The sequence below is a fragment of the Periophthalmus magnuspinnatus genome, chromosome 22 (assembly GCF_009829125.3).
Source record: "Periophthalmus magnuspinnatus isolate fPerMag1 chromosome 22, fPerMag1.2.pri, whole genome shotgun sequence".
Classification (NCBI taxonomy): domain Eukaryota; kingdom Metazoa; phylum Chordata; class Actinopteri; order Gobiiformes; family Gobiidae; genus Periophthalmus; species Periophthalmus magnuspinnatus.
In genome coordinates, this window is record NC_047147.1 from 22,824,829 (window position 1) to 22,845,694 (window position 20,866).

Genomic DNA, 20,866 nt, shown 5'->3' on the forward strand with positions numbered 1-20,866 from the left:
TGGGAGCAGGCATCTGTTGACAACACATCAGAGGCATTATGCACATTCCTGCGCACGGCACGTCATTGGCCCGTCGCTCTGTCAATCATTCCCTCGCTCCCGCCCCCTCCGCACGTTCCTCAAACCCCATTGGCTCCGCTGTCAGCTCTTTGGGAGGCTCCGTGGCCAATGGGAGCGCGGGGGGGCGGGGCCTGACGGGTGGATCGGACTCTCGCGCCTTCAGTGGCAGAATCCCCGAGAGCGAGTGCACACGGCGGACACGAGAGCACCGCGACCGACCGACCAACCGACGGCTCTCCGCACGGACATAACGGTTTCTTTTTGGCTCCTCTCCGCGCGCGCCACGAGAACTAACCCGGCCTGATTTTTTAAGGTTTTAACAGATTCTTCTACTCACGAGGAGGAGGGAAACGTGGGATTTGAGATTTTAAGTTTTTTTTTTCTTTTTTTTTTTACGTTTTTGTTCTCCTTTTACCCCGAAAGAGGATTCTGTGCTGTGCGTTTCAGCGGTGGTTTGTGTTTCGCTCTCGCCGCAAACATGATGGTCGGAGAGGTGGAAGTGAAGGAGCGACCGAGGCCGAGTCCCGACTATTTGATGCAGTTGTTAAATGAGAAGAAGCTCATGACCAGCCTGCCAAATCTCTGCGGCATCTTCACACACCTGGAGCGGCTCCTGGATGAAGGTAAGACGCGGCGCGCTGGAGCCGAGTGACCGCGGGGAGAGAGCACAGGGGACCGGGGAGACAGCCGAGGGGAACCCGGGGAGGAAGCGGGACTGAAGCGCAGGGTTTGGGGGCTCCACGACAAACCCCACACGGTCAGGCGCAGCGACGCTTTGTCCAAAATGCTGACCAAGCCAAGGGTTGAGAGCAGAAATATAACCCGCTCCGCCAAAGCGCGGAGCTTCTGGACGAGAATAAGTCGAGTTTGTTTGTTTACTACCCCCACTGCTCTGAGACACTCCAGAGTCATGAGGCTAACCCGTCAAGTTAGTTGGTTCACTCTCGACTTGTGGAGACAAGTCCAAAACTTTGTTTTTCTTCTCCAAAATGAAGGGAATCTGAGTGTGTGTTGGCGTTACCACTAAAAGGACTAGTTTGACTAGTTTGGAGCGGGGCCGTGCGTAAAGAAGGCTTTTTGGAGCGGAGTTGTGACGGGGCCTGGCTGCACATGTTGGAGCAGCGCTGTAGCTCGGGTTAGCCACATTTGAGGCTAGCGACTCCGGGGTTTTTCTCAACTCAAGAGGAGCCCGAGCGCTGCCTCCGCTGCGGCTGTGTGCGCAGAAGACAGCGCCAAATGTGACATGTTTGTGTAAATGTGGCGTTGTGCGCGTCACAGCAGCGCTCACGGACAGTTGTTTTTACATGAGGGGGATACTACTGCCCAGCGGCCGAGCTCAGAGCGGAGGAATGTGTCTGCTTGTTGCCCAAACAATGGCCCGCGCGCAGCTGAAGGGAGGAGGAGGCGGTTACAACCGGACAACTTTTCCTCGTGACGGGGCTCGCTGCGGTGACATGGCCGTGCTCGGTGCCACATCAGCGGCTTTCACGGGGATATTGTGCCCGTAGTAGCACATGCCACAGTGTCCTGCTGCAGTCGTCGTGTGTGCCCGTGTAGCAGCGCGTGTAGCAGCGCGCCCAACCAAAACTGCGTCGCCTTTTTGTGTGTCCAGACGGGATGTGTGCGCTACGTCAGCTCTGAGCAGAGCTGCTTTGGGCTCAGATAAAGACGCTCTTGTGTCCCTTCTGTTGGTGGCATCCGTGGCATAAGCCGGTCTAAGCGGTAGGTTGAACCCGGGCTTTATGTAACGGAGCGGGGGACACTAGAGAGCGCCACAGCCCCCTGCGCACTGTCCCCGTGCGCCACAGCCCCCTGCGCACTGTCCCCGTGCGCCACAGCCCCCTGCGCACTGTCCCCGTGCGCCACAGCCCCCTGCGCACTGTCCCCGTGTGTGAGTGACAGCACAGTGACAGGCTGCACTCATGTCATCATGTTAAAGCATTCCACAGAGTCCGTCTTTAATAGCAGTGGGTTAAATATGAGGTGAAGGACAAGAATCTTCAAATGGACATGTTTTGACCTGGTTTATGATTAAAACCCAGTAGGTTATTATTGGACCTAACCATCAAAAAACAGCACAAAGTTCAACGTCTTCTCTGTCAACAAAGACAAACCGAAGTGACTTTTTAGTTATCATTTCACCCAATCCACAAAAATAGTAAATATGTGAGGTCAGAACATCACACACAAAAGCACATTCAGCTCAGCACGTGTGGATTTGTATCTGGATATTTAACAATATGTCACACGTACAGTCATCTCGACCCATGACCTCTATTTAAAAATGTGACATTTAAATTGTGAGAGGCGATGCACTTGAGCAGTTGTGAGTGTGTGGGTGTTGAACCAGGCCGGCTCTGTGTGACGGCAAGGAGCAGCACCAGTCAGTCTGCAGTAGCTCAACCGGTCGGTGAAGATTCCCTCCTCTGTGTGAGCTGATAAACGGCACACTTAGCAAATATAGCCATGTATTGTTCACCGGAGTCTGTGCTATGCAAACAATAATCCAAGATACTACAGTACAGGCTTTGGTCAATACTTCTGGAGCACAGTGGTAGTTCTTATCTTAAAAATGAACACTCGCTGAATAGATTCCACTACTGCTTTATTTCATGAATTTATACAATGTTAAAGATTTTAATTTAAAACTTGTTGGGTTAATTCATCATGACTGACTGATTTTAGAAGTACAATACAAAACTTTATATCTGTACTGGGGTCAAATACATGGGTACAATGCCTTTTAATAAATATGCTGATAGAAAATGTTACCTAGCCTAAAGATTTTAATTAAAATGTTTTTTTTTCTTTGCTAAATACATCACAACTTGACTATTTTACAAGTGAACATTTGAATTTGTTTTAAAATAAGTTAATTTGGAGATTTATTATGATGTAGACTATAACTCCAATGATGCGTACCAGAGAACACGCTGCACAAATCCCACATTCTTAATTAAATTCTTTTCATTTAATTTAATTTCTACTGTTTCAACAATAGAAGTACATTTTCAGAGTAACAAAGGCTCACTTTTCTTATGTTAATTCAAGATTTTATAGATATAACAGATGCGCTTTTGTTAAAAACACATTTTCAGTCAAGTTTACATTTTAAAATCACTATGCATACTATTTTATATATACTATACTACGTTATATACTATCCATTCTGTTTATGTATGATCGGGGGAATAATGTGAGTCTTTGTGACGTTCGAGTAGCTTTTCAAGGCACCAGTTGCGCGCGTTGAGCTAGCATCCTGGGCGTAGTACATCTGCTAGCTCCATTTGGATCCATAGGGGTGTTTTTGTTTTGCAGCCCGGCACGGAGTCAGGAAGCCGGTATGTTTATTCTCCTCCCTCCCTCCTCCTTTTACCGTAAAGCCCCCCCCCCCCCCCCTCAAATTCACACCACAGCGAAATACCAAAGACGCTACAATGTGATTTTTAGTATTTGTTTACTCAGAGATCCGCAGTAGTTTGCAGTCTGCTGGCCCGTTGTAGTCCCGTTTGTTTTGTTTTCGGGGGTATATTTGTGAGAGGGGATTCGGAGAGAAGCAAGTGACAAACAAGAATCGTCTTCCTGCTCTGAAATGATTTGAGCAAAATGCGTAATTGCTTATTTCGCCGACAAATCCGGCGGGTTTGATTAGAGTTGAGATTTTGTAGTTGGGAAATGTCAGTGTCGAGTTTGTATTAAGATTTGGCAGAAGACACATCTGAACAGCTAAACTAATCCAAGAATCCCATGCATTTCAGAATATGTTTGCGAAGGTGTAAACTACAGGGTTAGTGTTTTTTATACAGGATAAGGCCCCACAGACACACAGGGAGGGCATCTGACACACAAGGATATGTTTGTAGAGGTCTAAACTACAGGGTTAGCAGCTTTTACACTGAATAAGACACAGGGAGGGCATCTGGTCTGCACCAGGTCGACATTACAGGGTTAGCAGGTTCTATGCATAATAAGACACCATGGAGACACAGGCACTTTTAGTTATCCACAGAGGGCCTTATATTATCCAAATAACCTCATCCTTCGTCATTTGCTACTTCGCGATCACAATCATAGGACCAATCAATAAAAAAAAAAGATGTAATCCAGAGAAATTAAAAAATAAAAAATAAAATCAATTATCTGGGGGCTTGTTTTGCTATTCCTCTAAAGTCAGAGTAAAGCTATTTCTGTAATTTACTAGCAAGGCAAAGCGAGGAAAGTTTATTTGTACAGCACCATTCGTACCCAAAGTAATTCAAAGTGTTTTACAGAATAAGAAAGACATTAAAATCACAATAAAACAAATCAAAACATAAATAAGCATCATAAAATTAACATGAGAAGACAAAGAGTGCAGAATAAACCCCTTTTAGTCACGCTGTGGCTACAAAACATGGATCACAACACGGTTCTATATCCATAGTCTTCTAAAGGTTAAAGGTCGACAGTGCTCCAGTTGCAACACTTTATTTTAGGTTATATTTATTAAACTTGCACTATGTAACTTTCCTGTTTGTCTCCGCACATATTCAACGTATTTTTCACATTTATTCAATTCATGATGTGCCGAAGTGTTCAAAAATACCTCGGAAAAAAAAAACCATGCACTGTTATTGTGCGCGTGCTCGCCTCTCAGTAGATCTGACCTGTCACCTTTAACAAAACACTAGCTGCTAATTAGCATCCATGTACCTGGTTAATTTGATGTCAGTTACTTTTCTGACCTTGTTAATGTCGTCTCCTGCGTAACCGGAGAGGAGGTTGTGCCGTCACGGTGAAGCTAACAACAGCTAGCATTGTGCACTTCCTGATTAACGGACGATAAAACGTTTTTTTTTTTATTATACGCAGGCAGTGTTTTGACCTCAAGAGCTGCTTATAAAATATTTCTGCAGTGGGGTGAAATACATGGGTAACTACTAATAACTACTTTCAAGAATGCAAATTAGCAAATCGTTAGCGAGGTTAAAAAGTGTACGTTATTATAAAGCGTTAATTAAATTCTAACCTGGAGCCAGTCGTCACTTTCAAATTCAAATGTGGGTAGTACTCAGTTACATTTACTTAACTAACTTTGAAAAGAAATTGTACTTTTCTAGCAACATACTTTTACCCCTACTTGAGTAATATTTTTATTGAAGTAACAGTACTCTTACTTGAGTAAAGTCGTGGTCCAGAAGTGACAAACGCTTTATGTTGATGATACGGAATGATTGGAGTATTTGTGTTTCTTGCGGCGTTACTTCAGACACAGTTTAGTTTGTGTCATTTTTCACTCATTCACTCTTTGACGATACCAGATTTTGTGCATTATTTAATGTTTTAAGTCGCATCAGCTTCAAATTATTATTGCGTTTCAACAATTACGCTGGAAGTTACTCTTGTACTTCTACTTTTGCAATAGTATTTTGAAGTAACAGTCCTCTCGCCTCTGATCAGATTACACATTTCGCAGTATGTCATGTCTGGCCGCTAACCCGCCTCAGCCGCAAATAAAATGACATTTATCGAGCACAGCTGAAATATCTTCACAACAAGTTTATTTGCGTTTCCACGACGACAGCCCATACTTCACCCGGTGGCTAAATACTACGAGTAAGTGTGATGTAATGTACCCGCTGCGCCTCGCCTGTGTCTCTGGGGCTGGTTTAGGGGGAGGCTTGTTTCGCCCACCCTTCGGCCGAGCGCTCCAGCTGACATGTGGTATTCTGAGCCTCTCTTGTAACGCCCTCGTCCCACCCGTGCGCAGCCTGTCCCACCCTAAACCAGAGCTCACTCCTCACTGCGGTATTTGGCTCTTAAAGTCAATATGTGGAACTTTTTTTTGTTTTTTGAGAGAGAGACAGAGAGAGAGAGCTAAATGCTGGTTGTATTTTGAGCGTGAGTTTGCGCAGGGCACTTGGAAGAATTGTGCAAGATATTTAAGCTTCCTGTTTTTGTTAGTTTACAGTCTGCTGGTACTTGAAAACATTTTCGAAGCTAAAATGTACTTAGGAAAAATAAAGGAGTGTTTGTGTTCAAATATTTTGTACCCACGATGTTTGAAGGCAAAGGAGATATTTTAGGAGAGAGTTTGGCGTTAGTCCTTCTTTTGACCTACACTAGACCTGGTTTAGTTCTGGGTTAGTGCTTCTTTTGACCTACACTAGACCTGGTTTAGTTCTGGGTTAGTCCTTCTTTTGACCTACACTAGACCTGGTTTAGTTCTGGGTTAGTCCTTCTTTTGACCTATACTAGACCTGGTTGAGTTCTGGGTTAGTGCTTGATTTAGACTGGCACCAGACTGGGGTTAATCTTTGTTTGGGGCCTATACTAGACCTGGTTTAGTTCTGGGTTAGTCCTTGTTTGGGACCTACAGTAGACCTGGTTTAGTTCTGGGTTAGTCCTTGTTTGGGACCTACAGTAGACCTGGTTTAGTTCTGGGTTAGTCCATGTTTGGGACCTACAGTAGACCTGGTTGAGTTCTGGGTTAGTCCTTGTTTGGGACCTACTCTAGACCTGGTTGAGTTCTGGGTTAGTCCTTGTTTTGGACCTACACTAGACCTGGTTGAGTTCTGGGTTAGTCCTTGTTTTGGACCTACAGTAGACCTGGTTGAGTTCTGGGTTAGTCCATGTTTGGGACCTACACTAGACCTGGTTTAGTTCTGGGTTAGTCCATGTTTTGGACCTACACTAGACCTGGTTGAGTTCTGGGTTAGTCCTTGTTTGGGACCTACACTAGACCTGGTTGAGTTCTGGGTTAGTCCTTGTTTGGGACTTACTCTAGACCTGGTTGAGTTCTGGGTTAGTCCTTGTTTGGGACCTACACTAGACCTGGTTGAGTTCTGGGTTAGTCCATGTTTGGGACCTACTCTAGACCTGGTTGAGTTCTGGGTTAGTCCATGTTTGGGACCTACACTAGACCTGGTTTAGTTCTAGGTTAGTCCTTGTTTGGGACCTACACTAGACCTGGTTTAGTTCTAGGTTAGTCCTTGTTTGGGACCTACACTAGACCTGGTTGAGTTCTGGGTTAGTCCTTGTTTTGGACCTACACTAGACCTGGTTTAGTTCTCGGTTCCTCCACACTGGTCTTGGCTTACTTCTGTTTTTCCTGTTTTGGCAAAACTCCAAATCCGGACTAAATCCCGGTCTCTCTTCTCTCTGGACTGCAGCGTGGGCCTAATCAGAGCACAAACCTCCAGACCAGAGCATTTCAAAGTGTTTCCCTGAAATCGCTGCTCCCTTTGGGCCGTGCGTCCTCTTCAGCAGCTGCCCTGCCCACTTCCATGGAAAACACTATAGTCGAGTCGTGTATTTAACTTTTTAATGTTTTGAAATGAAGGTGTGGTTTGTTGGGTTAGAACAGGGTTGTGCCTAAGTTGTTATGACGAGGGGATTTGAGTGTCTTACTCAAAAGCACAACATCGGTACACAACGGTCAGAGCTTGGATGGAACCTCCAAACTTCCGGCTAGTGGGTGAATGTTTTATTACTATACCTCTAATTCTTAATAAATTCTTAATATAGTATAAAAAAAATTGCCCTAGATAGTTTAACACATCCCTTCCCCCCCGTCTTGCTCAAAAGTACAACTTCAATATGCAAAGGTTGGAGCTGGAATTGAACACGCAACCTTTTGGCTTTGGGGCAAATGCTTTACCGCAGAGACGATGATACTGAATTGTGGTTTCACTCATATCAACACGTTTAGTTTCAGTTTCGTTTTTTTTGCCGCTCTGTTTGCTCTCTGCGCTAAGTCACTCCCCTTTCAGAGCTCCATCACAACGCTAATGGAACTACAGCACATCGCATCAGGTTTGTGAAGACGTAGTGTATTTTTTTTGTATATTTATAAAAAAAAAAATCCGCGCGGGAGCATGGGTGACGTAGGCTCGCGGGTCGAGTCTCCTACGGGATCGTACCTCTAACCGTAAGGAGGGTTCGGATAGCGCCCCGGATAGAGATCGCTCGATTACTCAAAGTCGACTCGGCGCCACACGGCATACTTTAACTTTCAACAACCAACTGTCCCGATGAGGTAGTTGCGCCCTCCCTCCCTCGACACTTGTTCACGTCTACACAGCTGTTTCCAGTTCGGGGCACGAGGGGGGGGGGGGGGAAGCTGATATGCCCCCCCCCCCCCCCTCAAGGTCACACTGCCCCCTCCCCCCTTACACACTCGCGTATATATATTTGAAATCCCCTGGCAGTTGTTTATCTCTTCGGGGTGACACTCTTCCGACGCTGTTTTTTTTATCCGCCTTTACGATGTGCCAGCCCAACAGGCCGCTTCAAATTGCTATATTTTCTGTTGGCAGGAGGAGACAGGCCATATAACATCCCAGCGCTGAGGAGACGCAGTTGGAAGTTAGTCGGGCATAGAAGAAAGGAGCTTTTTTTTTTTTTTTTTTGAACCCATGTTTGTCGTGTAAAATGGTGGTTTGAGTGACATAACCATCCCTCCCTTTACAGTTGTTTTGTTACATTGAAATCACTTAAAGAGCCCGTATTATGCCATATTTAATCAATGTTATAATGAAAACATATGTGGAGTTGTGTTTCGTTTCATTCACACATGTTCACATCCGTCTACATCAAGCTGAAAATGCTCTGTTCCACCTTGTGATGTCATGAAGAGGTAGTTTTCAAGTTAACAGCTCCTTTTTAGCTATCGTTTAGTAGAGATTGGCAAATCCAGGGCTGAAATCAACCAAATGATTCTAGTGAAGGTGTATGGAGTTTAAAAAAACACAGCGAAGCACTTCCTGTATTACCACATGATGACATCACAAGGTGGAACAGAGTGTTTTCTGTGCAGGGTTTGTGTGTTTAACATGTGTGAATGAAACAAAACACAACTCCAGGTCTGTTTGTGATGAGGGCACATTTTAACATGTCTTAAAGCTCAATTTTGCAAGACCTTTTTGAAATCTCAATCTTTTTATTTAAATGTTCAAATGTTTTAAAAAATGTATTACATAAAATTCAAAGATAAAACAGTGAGGATTCTGAAATCTCTAAATTTGAATAAATCTGACTAGTTAAGATTTAGTTTGTCTCACTAAATGGTTTCATTTGTTTTGTGGGATTTTAGAAAGAGAAAGCTTGATTGCCAATTAGCACAACCACAATGAACAAACTCGGAATGTTTTTTGACTGTTTGGTTCACGCAAGATGTACTACAAATAAAATGAATATCTACATGTACTCAAATATTCTAAGAGTAACAAAATTGTACATGAGTAGTTGTACATTTGACAGCGTAACAGTACTCGAGTAAAAGTTGTGAGTAAGTCTACAAGCGACAAAAGCTTCATGTTGACGCGATGAAATGATTACGTTTGCGTTTCTTGCGACGTTTCTTCAGATCTTATTTAGTTTGGACACAAAAATTACACAGATTTTGTAAGTTATTCAATATTTTCTCCTTCTAACTTCAACTTAGAAATCAGACATCCAGATAATTACCCCCAGATACTGTCAATTGAATTATTTCTTGAGCCACAACTTTGTACGATAACACATGTTGAAGCACAATATATACCGATAAACGATAATATTGAAACTACTTTATGCTACTGACACAATAACAATAACAAGAATGAAGCAATAATTAACCATACAAGTAACTTATTTTACCCTCTAGAACTCAAATCTTATTATATTACAACTAAAATAACAAAAATCTCACCACTTTTGCAAAAGAAATGTGTGTTGTATGTCTTTTTTTTTAAATATTGGCAGTACATTTACTTGAATACATTTTTTTTTAACCCCGCCTCTAGTTAACGTCTCGCTTTCTTTCATTCAGACAATTTTATTAGCGAGATGTATTTATCCCCCTCGACTTAATCCTCCAGAGCCCTTGTTTTTAGGACCAGCTTGTGGGTGGGTGGGTGCAGTGGGTGGGCTCTGAGTGGGCAGTGAATCAGCAGGACGTTCCCCCGAGAGCCGTAAACGTTTTGGAGGACAAACGGGACCGTTGTAGACCTGTCCTCAGGGAACGGCTAATAAACAAGAGCCGTCTAAACAGAGAAGGATGTGTCAGTGTTTACGGTAGGACGCAACCATTTGGGAAAAATGTCACATTGGGATTTTTTTTGTTTTTTTTGTCTGAAAGCATAACATTTGGATTGGAAATGGATGTTTTAAAGGTGCCGCACCTGATTTTTTAAAATGATTTTTACTTAAAAATGTAAAAATTAGACCTAGTTGATTTAAAACGGTTTGAAGTAGAAATAGATCGGCCGATATTTTGACCTTTTAATATATTGGATGTCAGCCTTAAATCTCCAGCACATGTCGATATTTCGTTTTGGTCAATCTGCTGCCTAAAAATACACACAAAGCTTTATGTTAACACTTTAATATGTAGAAATAGCTGGGCAAAACATGACTACACAAGTCTCTTATACGTTTGTGGTAAAGAAAAGAGCTTGGGGGGAGTTTGTAGTAAATTTTTATCACATAATTTGGAGAAAATAACCAGACTTGGCCCTATATATCTTTCTAAATGATCAGTATTGGACATGAGAAAACCTGTAACGGTTGATCTCTAGTTTGCAGTGGTCCAAAGTTATTCCTCATTTACCTTATGCATTCTGTACTTGCTAATTATTCACAATGATGAGTTTAGAAGAGCTCTTCACAACTGAGACCAGAGCAGCCACGGTAAAGCTAACGGCGCCTACAATGCTACGTGCTAAATACAGACAGCACGCAGCGGACTTATTTTGACCTCAAGAGCTTTTTATACCAAAATATCTAGCTCAGATACACAGGGGAAAAAAATCATTAAAAAAATAATACGATTCTGTTCAGAGTTCAGTTTTTAAACACGCCCCAAAAGAACTGACAAAAAGACTGAAATCTGAACTGACAAACTAATACAAGAATCACATTTCTGAACATGTTTGTACACATCTAAATGACAGGGTTAGCAGTTTTTATTCAGAATAAGACAGGAGATTTTGTTGTTTGTGGAGGAAATTGTGGGACTTCGGAAATTGCAGCCTTGTCTCCAGGAAAAAGGAATATGACAAGAAAACAAAACGCAAAAAAACATGTCAAAAAATGTAAAAAAAATTGAAGATAAGATTATTAAACCACATTGCTTTTGTGCGAAGGCAGATTTTGTGAGTTAAATATTTTATTGATTGATGGAACAGACTTTTTTGAATGTAGATGACGTTTGAGTCAGATGAGGTTGATTACACGGTCACTGGTTATTTCTCATAATGTGTGCTTCCATTTACTTGACATTTGACACGAGTAATCCTGTTTAATTGTAAAATATTACATTTGCCATATGACATTTCACCAGCCACAATGGAGCCATCATTTGTCAGAAGTGAATTAATTTCCCTGGATGATGAATGCATTGTTTGAGTCTAGCCTTTACATGACTTGCGTTCTAATAAGAAATATATTTCCGTTAAGATCTGTACCAACACGTTCTGAAATGGGATTCTTGTATTAGTTTGTCAGTTCAGATTTCAGTCTTTTTTTTGCAAATTATTCTGGACGTGTTTAAAATGTGAACTTTGAACGGAATTGGATCATTTTCCCAAAAGATTCAGCCCTATTGGGTATGTGTATTTCATAGTAGAACTCAACACTACTTCCTGAATTTGATTTTTTCAACTTTTGTCCCACAAACTAGGGATGGGCTGATATGGATTTATTATTATTTTTATTATTATTATTATAATATTTTTTTGCTGATACAGATACCTGATATTTGCGATAAACATATTCAACTTTTAAAATCCATAGCAACCCTCACAAATATATCTTAGGATAATTTGTGATCATTACTTTAGCTTTTCACTTTTGTAAAAATAATAATAAAATGTATTTATCTGGAATATAAAGTAACTTGTTACATGTTTGTGAGACATACAGATATATAGTGCTCTTTTATTTACGGTCTGACTCATGACTGTACAAAATGGAAAAAAACAGAGAATGGGGCAGCACCACAAAAATATTGGTATTGACCGACGGAATAGAGTTTAGTTATGTGTCGATATCGTTATTGAAGGGTCAGTGTTGATTAGAAATGGAGCGATATGGGTTTTTTCATGGCCAATGTCGATACCGATTGTTTAGAATACGAGTTAGAGTGATACAGATAAACTCTGCTGATATTTTAGGCTAGATTTTGATTATTTTCCTCAAATTATGTCATTTAAATTTACAACAAACTCACAGCCCTTTTTTACCACAAACCTTTAAAAGAGTCGCGTAGAGACTGCCGTTTATACCTCTCTAATATAAAGGTAATTTAAAGCTTTGTATGTATTTTCTAGGCAGCAGATTGACCAAAGCAATATCAGCCAGCGCTAGCCAATACGCTAAAAAGGCAAGACAAGTTTATTTGTATAGCACAGTTCGTACACAAAGTAATTCAAAGTGCTTTACAGAATAAGAAAGACATTAAAATCACAATACAACAAATCAAAACAAAATCATCATAAAATTAACATTAAAAAAGAAAAGTGCAGAATAAAAACCTTTCAGTCATACGTCCAAATATTGTCCGTCTAATCTTGATCAGTCGATACCAGATAAATCACCCATCCCTGCCACAAACTGTCACTTAACCGATGCAAAACTATGATTCACATCCGTCCCACCTAAGCAAGAAAGCGAGAATTAGAAATAAACGTGAAAACCTGTCTTAGCACTTTAAGCGACATGGCAGGAGATAGTGTTGGTGGGTTAGCAGAGGGACAGAGGGACAGGAGGCCAGAGACGGGAGGTTAGGCAGAGGCGGCGCTGATAAGACGGCTCCGGCTCTCACGGGGATCCAGGGCGAGATAAGCGTCGCGGAGCTGTCGGAGGATGGCTTTATCTGGGAGGCCCTGGCAGCTGGAGCGGGCAGAAGGGGAGCGCAGATAGAGGACCAGAAACACGTCCTGGTGCGACCTCAGCAGCGCCCCCTGTCAACCAGCTGCTGCCGGGACATTTGTAACTGTGAGGAAAGAGGGGTGCGGCGGAGAGGTAAAACACAGTGGACTTCACGGCTGGTTTGTGGTTACGCCCGGTCTGTGGTGTGTAGTTCAAAAACTGAATAACCACGGAATCAACCACAACTACTGAAAATCAAGCTTAAACATTTGAATGAAGCAAAACACATCTCTGCGTATGTTTGTGATGAGGAAACGACGTTATAACTTAGATTAGAAAATGGGGTGATACGGGCCCTTTAAAAGCATTTGATTTGTCTGTGACTGCAGCCTAAGTGACGTCGGGGGTTTTATTTGTGCATTGTTTTTTAATTTCTGTGACACCGTGACAGATTTGCTTTAACGCAGCTGGAACGTAACAGCGGCTCCAGTCCCCGCGTGTCCCTCCGCTCCGAGGAGGGAGGAGGAGTGACGGGGAAGACGGGCTGACAGGCAGAAGCTCTCATTAACTTGCTCCGTGGCACGTTTAAAGCTCTTCACAATGACGAGAATAATAAAGTGTTGGATGAACGCGCGTGATGCTGGGCGTCTTTCCAACACCTGTATGATGGCGCTGTGACAGGGATGGAAGCTCTGATCGTCCCCGCCTCAGTTTTTACCGTTTCCACGATGTCGCGACAATGTTAGTCTCGAGCTCTGGGTATTTGAGCTTCGTGATTAGACGCAATCGAATCGAATCGGCTGCAGTTTTTGAAGTACTATAATGTTTTCTCCAAGCAACCAAATATCCTGTTTTAGTCTGCAGATCGTGTAAATATCGGTTCGATGTATCTGTCTTTCTAACGTATCGAATATCGGTGTTCAATCTCCAGCACAGGCCGATGTTTTGTTTGCTGCCTAAAAAGAGCACACACAAAGCTTTAAGGCCAAAACATAACTACAAAACATGACCACACAGCTCTTTTTAAAGATTTGTGGACGAGTGTGTACTAAATTTAAATTCCATCTTTCCGTCGTTAAATCTGCCCAATGTATCAGCCCCAAAAAAATATCGGCAAAGCTGTTCGGCCATTGGTTTCTCAGTTTCAACATCGGTCGTGAAAAAACCCATGTCGGCCAATCTCTACTGCTAACTGTAGTTAACCAGTGCTTTTGAAAACCTCCCCGACATAAGGAAGTCCACCCCTGTTACTTCATCACTATATGTTGACCCCTGACCCCCTCGCCCCCATCCCCACCGGGCCTTATCCTCTGACACAAAGTCAATCGGGGGCTAACAACACTGAGGACTGCTTTACACAGCCCAATCCAGATGAGAGAAAACAAGGTCCAGTGATAGTGATGGACAGGAGGGCTCCCAAGTCCTCTTCTGTCCTCCCCCTGAGAGCTGAAAGGTAATTGTAGACCTGGTTTAGTTAGGTTTTTCCACGGTTAATCCTTGTTTGAGTTTGGGACAACACTAAGGTCAAGGTTAAGACAAAGGTTAGACTAAGGTTAGTGCTCGATACTCCAGACCGAGTTCTGCACTACAATAATGAAGAACAATATAACAAAAAAAAAACAACAACACATTTTCTGCACAATATAACAGTGTTTTCTTTAATTTCACATGTGGTTCTGTTCTGGTGTACTGGTAAAATTCAAGATTACTCAAATTTTGTTGTGTTTATGGGAGTGTTTTTCTATTTTTGATACTGGTTTTAGTATTAAACATTGGATTTATAGAGCGCCCTTCATGACACCCAAAGTGCTTTACAGTGCATTATTCATTCACCCCACGCTCGATAGTCATAAGCTTGTGTAACCACAGCTGCCCTAGGACAGACTGACAGAAGGAGGCTGCCTATCTGCGCCATCGGCCTCTCCGACCACCACCAACACACTCACGCACACGCCACATTCATACTGCCAAATGTGGCCCTCGACAGGGTAAATTAAAAGTATATGTCTTAAAATGTTGTTTTATTGGGAGATACGCAGTTACACAGCTATATTTTTTACATTTTTCTAAACAGATATGTTATATTTGTCACTTGAATAAGTAATAAATACAAAAACTGTTCATTAAAAAGTTTAAAAAGTAGTTACGATTATTTTATTTCTGGCCCTTTGACGGCAGCCATTTTGTTGATATGGACCTCGGTGAAAATGTGTTCGACACCCCTGTACTAGACAATGTGGATCAAGTGCCTTGCTTAAGGACACGACAACAGTTTTTACCACTGGCGCCCCACTGTGGCACCTGATATTCCCAGCAGTCTCCCATCCAAGTACGAACCAACCTCGGCCCTGCTTGGCTTCTGAAATCCGACGAAATCAGGTTACGACAAGCTGGTATCTGATTTTTGATACTTTTGAGAACGCCAAGCCTTTTTCAGGTGTGATAATACATTGCTATTTTTGTATAATCTCTTTGGTTTATTATTGAGAATCAGAATTTTGTGTTAAGTTTTGGCTCCTCATAACACACTGTGAGGAGGCGCAGACCAGCTCTAGCTCCATCCCTGTCCCCGATCTGTGCTCTGACTAATTTAGATGACATCAAGAAGCATTCATTGCGGTGAGCTTCTTCCAGATTTGATATTTGACCGCGACTTCCCGAGCCCCACCCTGCCACATTCTTTAAATGCTTCTCGTACCCTCCCCCTCTCTCCTCAGCACCGGCCCATTCACACTGTACTTCCCTTTATGTGTTGTGTGTGTGTGTGTGTGTGTGCGCTGTTCTCTGAAGGAGCACAGCTGTCGGGGCCGTGCAAGACACAGGCGTTCACATGGTTTAAATGTATGTTTTTATTACACATCGACCAATGATGCTTTTTTTCCATAACATACAGATTTTTTTTTTTTTTTTTTTTATTCAGAGCAGCTGACGGCCAATATTTAAAGGCACTGTACCTTATTTTTACTGCTATAAAAATGTGGAAAACAGCTACTTAATTTTATTCTGTTCGCGGTGGTTCAAAGTTATTCCTCGCTCACCTTACATTATGTATTCTGAGCACCTTAATTATTCACAGCGGTTAGTTTATAAACACTTTGCACAACTGTCTTTTACCGTCATGCTTCACCTAACAGCTAGCATGCTATTCGCACATTTCCAGATTCTCAGCCGTATTCTGGAGCTTTGAGGTGGATAAGCGAAAAAGAGCAAATAACTTTTTTCTTTTTTTTTTTTATCCAGTGAAGGAATGCACTCTCCTCTGATGCCCTCCCCTGCCTGTCGCCTTTCCATGTCCCATCTATATGCCCTCTGTCCCTGCTCCTACCCTCTGCTCCTGCCCCCTCTGTCCCTGCTCCTACACTCTGTCCCTGCTCCTACCCCCTCTGTCCCTGCTCCAACACTCTGTCCCTGCCCCCTCTGTTCTTGCTCCTACCCTCTCTCCCTTCTCCTGCCCACTCTGTCCCTGCCTCTGCCCCCTCTGTCCCTGCTCCTACGCGCTGTCCCTGCTCCTACCCCCTCTGTCCCTGCCCCTACGCTCTGTCCCTGCTCCTACACTCTGTCCCTGCCCCCTCTGTTCTTGCTCCTACGCTCTCTCCCTTCTCCCTGCCCCCTCTCCCTGCCTCTGCCCCCTCTCCCGGGGCTCGGTGGCATTGGCTGGAGCTCAGGAATGCACCAGGAGCACAGTGGCACTACTTGACCTCTATGCAGTGTTTGTTTTCAGCTCTCACTCTTCAGAATGTGCTACACTCTGCTCTGTTCAAAGGCAGCACTTTGCAGTAGTTTAAGACGAAGACCAGTGACCCAAATGTTAAATATAAAAAGTTCCTTGTGCTTTCTTACTGCGAGCGGGCTCACCTCTCCACAGATGTGACCTGTAACTTCGTCTGGTGGTGCCACCTACTTGTTTTCATGGATAAATTTAATACCATATTGTGAAACATTCCAGACAAATCAATAATATCTCCAGTCCATGGAAACAAACGGGCGTCTCCATACATTTTCAATCTTCTAAATAAAGCTTAATACTGGAATTTTAACCTTTACTAGTGCTGGCATGAAAACTATTTTGATATGCGTATGCCCTGTATTGACTTTGAGGACATATATATTGTCATTTTCAACTCTAAATAAACTTTGTTACGTTATGTGATGTACTATAGCTTAAGATTATTCTAAAGTTTTTTGGAATAGGTCAGTTTTTGTCACATTTATGCAGTTTTCTTGTTTAAATGAGTATCTAGTTTTGGTATTTATTACTATCTGATTTTCCGACACCCCTATGACACCCCTATGACACCCCTATGACACCCCTATGACACCCCTATGACACCCCTATGACACCCTTATGACACCCCTATGACACCCCTATGACACCCCCTATGACCACCCCTATGACACCCCTATGACACCCCTATGACACCCCTATGACACCCTTATGACACCCCTATGACACCCCTATGACACCCCCTATGACACCCCCTATGACACCCCCTATGACACCCTTATGACACCCCCTATGACACCCCTATGACACCCTTATGACACCCCTATGACACCCCTATGCTTTACACTGCAGTCTTGTTTGGGTTTCTCTTTCACGTCTCCCTTCTTTCTCAGCCCCGGTACAAGAGTTTGCTCTCCAGCCTCTGCCTGTGACTGCGTGTGGGGCAGTCTAACCAATAACTCCCAGATGAATAATTCACCGTTCTCTGCAGCTCCCCGTGTCGTTCCTGGCCCCAGCTCGCCTCAGGGGCCAGGGGACGGCCACTCCAGGGGCCACTCAGTCTCAGCTCATCCAATATAAAGCAGAGCGGGCTTATTCACGCTACAGCTCAGTTCGGATCAGAACAGTCTGTCTTGTATTCGATGGGTTAGGATTAGGACTCGGGTTGTCAAAAGTATCGAAAATCAGATGCTAATCGATACTTAAACTCGTATTGAAATCAGATAGTCAATTGAGCAAGTGTTGATACTAAAAAAGGCACATTCACAAGACTGAAATGAACCTTTCTTACCTTTAGAAATGACTTTGACCTGTATCTTTCACAAGTATAAGACACAAAGACACATGGACCACTATGGAACCTAGTGGACAACTGAGGGATTACACAGATATAAGGCCACATGGGAATATAAAAGTACTATGATTTTAATATTGAAGAAAAATTGTTAATTATCATTGTGGTATCAGAATTGGTGTTGAGTATCGAGTGAATACTGTGCTGTATCAGATATCTGCTTCCAAATGTCTGGTTACGACAAAATAAGACTATTTGCTGGTTGCCGTTGGCCCAGAAAGCCTCAGAATGTTAGAATTTTTATTTGTATCAAGTTGTTCTGTAGACACTCGAGAGATAAATAACAGCTACATAACACAATAACTCTAACTTTTTCTTATTTTATTTTTGTTTTACAGAAATAAATGTCATTTCTAGTCTCTGCACTGGTGTCGTTTGATGTCGGGCATTGGCAGAAAATGTGCAAAAATATCGATATTGAAATATTGTCTGACACAATCGATATCGCAGGAAAATAAATACATGAATGAGATTTCCGCCACCACATACAAGGTATTTTTGAGCTAATATCTTAACCGCACATCTGATAACGCAGGACAGGTTTTCGCAGTCGTTGGCCGTGATTTGAATGGCGTGCTGGTATTGTTGGCGGTTCGTGTCTTTTTTTTTGTTGTAACTGAAGCCAATTTGATGCCATGTGATCACAGATTCACTGGAGCAGACTGAATGCCCGCGGGCGCTTAAGGAGGAGCCGGTTCTGCCTCATTCCAGCCGCACTCAAAGATGGCACCTTGTCATTTTCACACTAAACTGCTCGCGATGCACAAGTTTAGTCATAACGCAACCACTATTTCAGGTTTTGAGTGATCGCTTATTTTGTTGATATCAGAAGTGGAAAATAAAGTACAAAGTGTAAAGTAAGATCTCTAAAAATCTTGGACTGGACTGAAAAGTAAAAGTAGTTTGAGAGCTGCAGAACTGTCCAAGGGTTTATTTTAAGCACGTCGGTAGTTTGAGCAAACAAAAATGTACTAATAAAAACTGCTGGACAGTTTAAGGAATCAATTCAGTTGTTTGTCTGAATAAAAATCTGCACAGTCACTACATTTTACACAAACATTTGAACATTTTATCTCCATCTGTGTGATATAGTTACTTTTTACTCTTAAAAGTTAAACATTTTTGAACTGATACAGGATTTTTAGTTCATACATTTACTTTTGCTTAGCCTTACTCACTTTTTGCTCCTATATTTGTACTTAAATAACAATTGACCTCTTAGTAGTCATGTTTTTTAAATTCCCTAGTTTAATGTTTGAGCACAAGACCTTGATTTAAACCAATGAAAACAATTGAATCCCCGTTCCAGACGCACATTTGCTAATATTAACGCAGGGATGTTTTCAGGGAACACTTTCTACAATAAATACTATATCAACTTCATTATATGTTAGATGGAACATAAATATTTATTGCGTGTACTTTTTCTTTGCAGTACTGGGACATTTTTTTTTTTTTTTTTTACAATATTGTAGATTATATTTGTTGTGGTATAAATCTGCTCTCGGGTTATTGCATCAGTGGCATAAATTAGTTTCAGTATTATCGTTTATCATCTATATTTTAGGTCAGCAGTATGTCACACTTCATAATGTGTTTGTTATGACAGACCTAAATGAAGGAACTGTGAAAATGTATAATTTTGTAGAGGTCTAATCTAAGGCACAACGCAATTTTTTTTCCTTGACCTTATTCTGGAAGTTGCCGTAGGCGCTACCACCGTGATTCGGGTTGTATTGTTTTGCATCAGCGCTGTCTTGACTTGTTTGGTGCCCATGAACATAGAACGTTTTACACAAATGAACCTACTTTTATATCAGATTCTAGCGGCAAAACGTTTCCCAAATTCTCCATTGTAATGAATGGGATTCCCGCTTAACTGGAAGTGCCACCGCAAAGAAAGTGCAGTTTAGTAGCAGCATTTAGAGGCAAAAGTGGGCAGGGCCGAGTAAGGTCGATAAAAAGACGAGATGTTTTGCTGTTTGCAGACGACATTCTGTTATCCGAATAAGTGCAGACTTTGCGACTATCAAAATATGAAAGCTGGAACAATATATTTTTGGCCTCAATATTTATCGTGAGTACTTTTTCTTTCCAAAACTAAGGAGATTTGGGGTATTTTTGTTGTAATACGATGAGATTTGAGCTGTAAAGGGGCGAATTAGTCCCTTTTTATGTCTAATTATTGGCACGTTCTGCTATTTATCTGTTGCAGCTCATGTCTTTTAATAAAATTGTCTATTTAAAAATGTTTTACTGGGATTATCTTGCATTATTTAAATCTTAAGTAGTAGCATAGTAGTTTCAGTAGTATCGTTTATCGCGATATTTCTCCGTCGTGATATATCGTGCATTAGTCTTGCATTTAAAAGTGCAGCTAAAAAGATTCACACGATTAATATTGTACCCAGAATGTTGTGTCAGTATATAGTCTGCTTTCAATCTCCCGGCTGCAGACCCTCCCTGAGCGGAGACGTGGGACATGTGGCGCACACTTGTTCAGGATTTGCCCCAGACAATTTACGTCTTACTCAAGGCGACCGGCCCAAGTAACAGCCGAACAACTTTTACGACAGCAACAAGTGGAGCTACTGGTTTGTCTGCGCTCGTGGCCCTGCTCCAGGCCGTGACTCAATCAGAGCTTTAGGAACAGATTATGGTCCTCAAGACAATGGCAGTGTTTGTCTGCGCTGGTCTGATGAGTGAAACAAAGGAGCATTTTAGCACTGGTTGGAGAAGAGCGCAGTCTGCTTTTGGTGTCATTTGCAAGGAATTTTTCTGAGCCAAATGAATTCAAATTTGTGTACGAGACAAAAATTCAGATATGGACTTAGTATAATCACGTGATATTTTTGCAATCGATCAGAAATATCCCATAATGTTCAAGTTGTGGTTCA

The 20,866-nt window shown here is 42.3% G+C and overlaps 1 protein-coding gene across 5 annotated transcripts in view; it reads left to right on the plus strand.

Moving 5' to 3' along the window:
• The first annotated feature begins 221 nt into the window (after nucleotides 1–221).
• The window catches only part of qkia (QKI, KH domain containing, RNA binding a), a 153,483-nt gene continuing 132,838 nt past the window's right edge, over nucleotides 222–20,866 (plus strand). For 4 of the 5 annotated variants that reach the window (XM_033988888.2, XM_033988889.2, XM_055231064.1 and 1 more), the window contains exon 1: nucleotides 222–683. In XM_033988888.2, the coding sequence (XP_033844779.1) occupies nucleotides 539–683 (145 nt within the window). In that variant the 5' untranslated portion in view covers nucleotides 222–538. The remainder of the gene's footprint in view (nucleotides 684–20,866) is intronic. The other variant, XM_055231065.1, reaches the window with a different exon arrangement.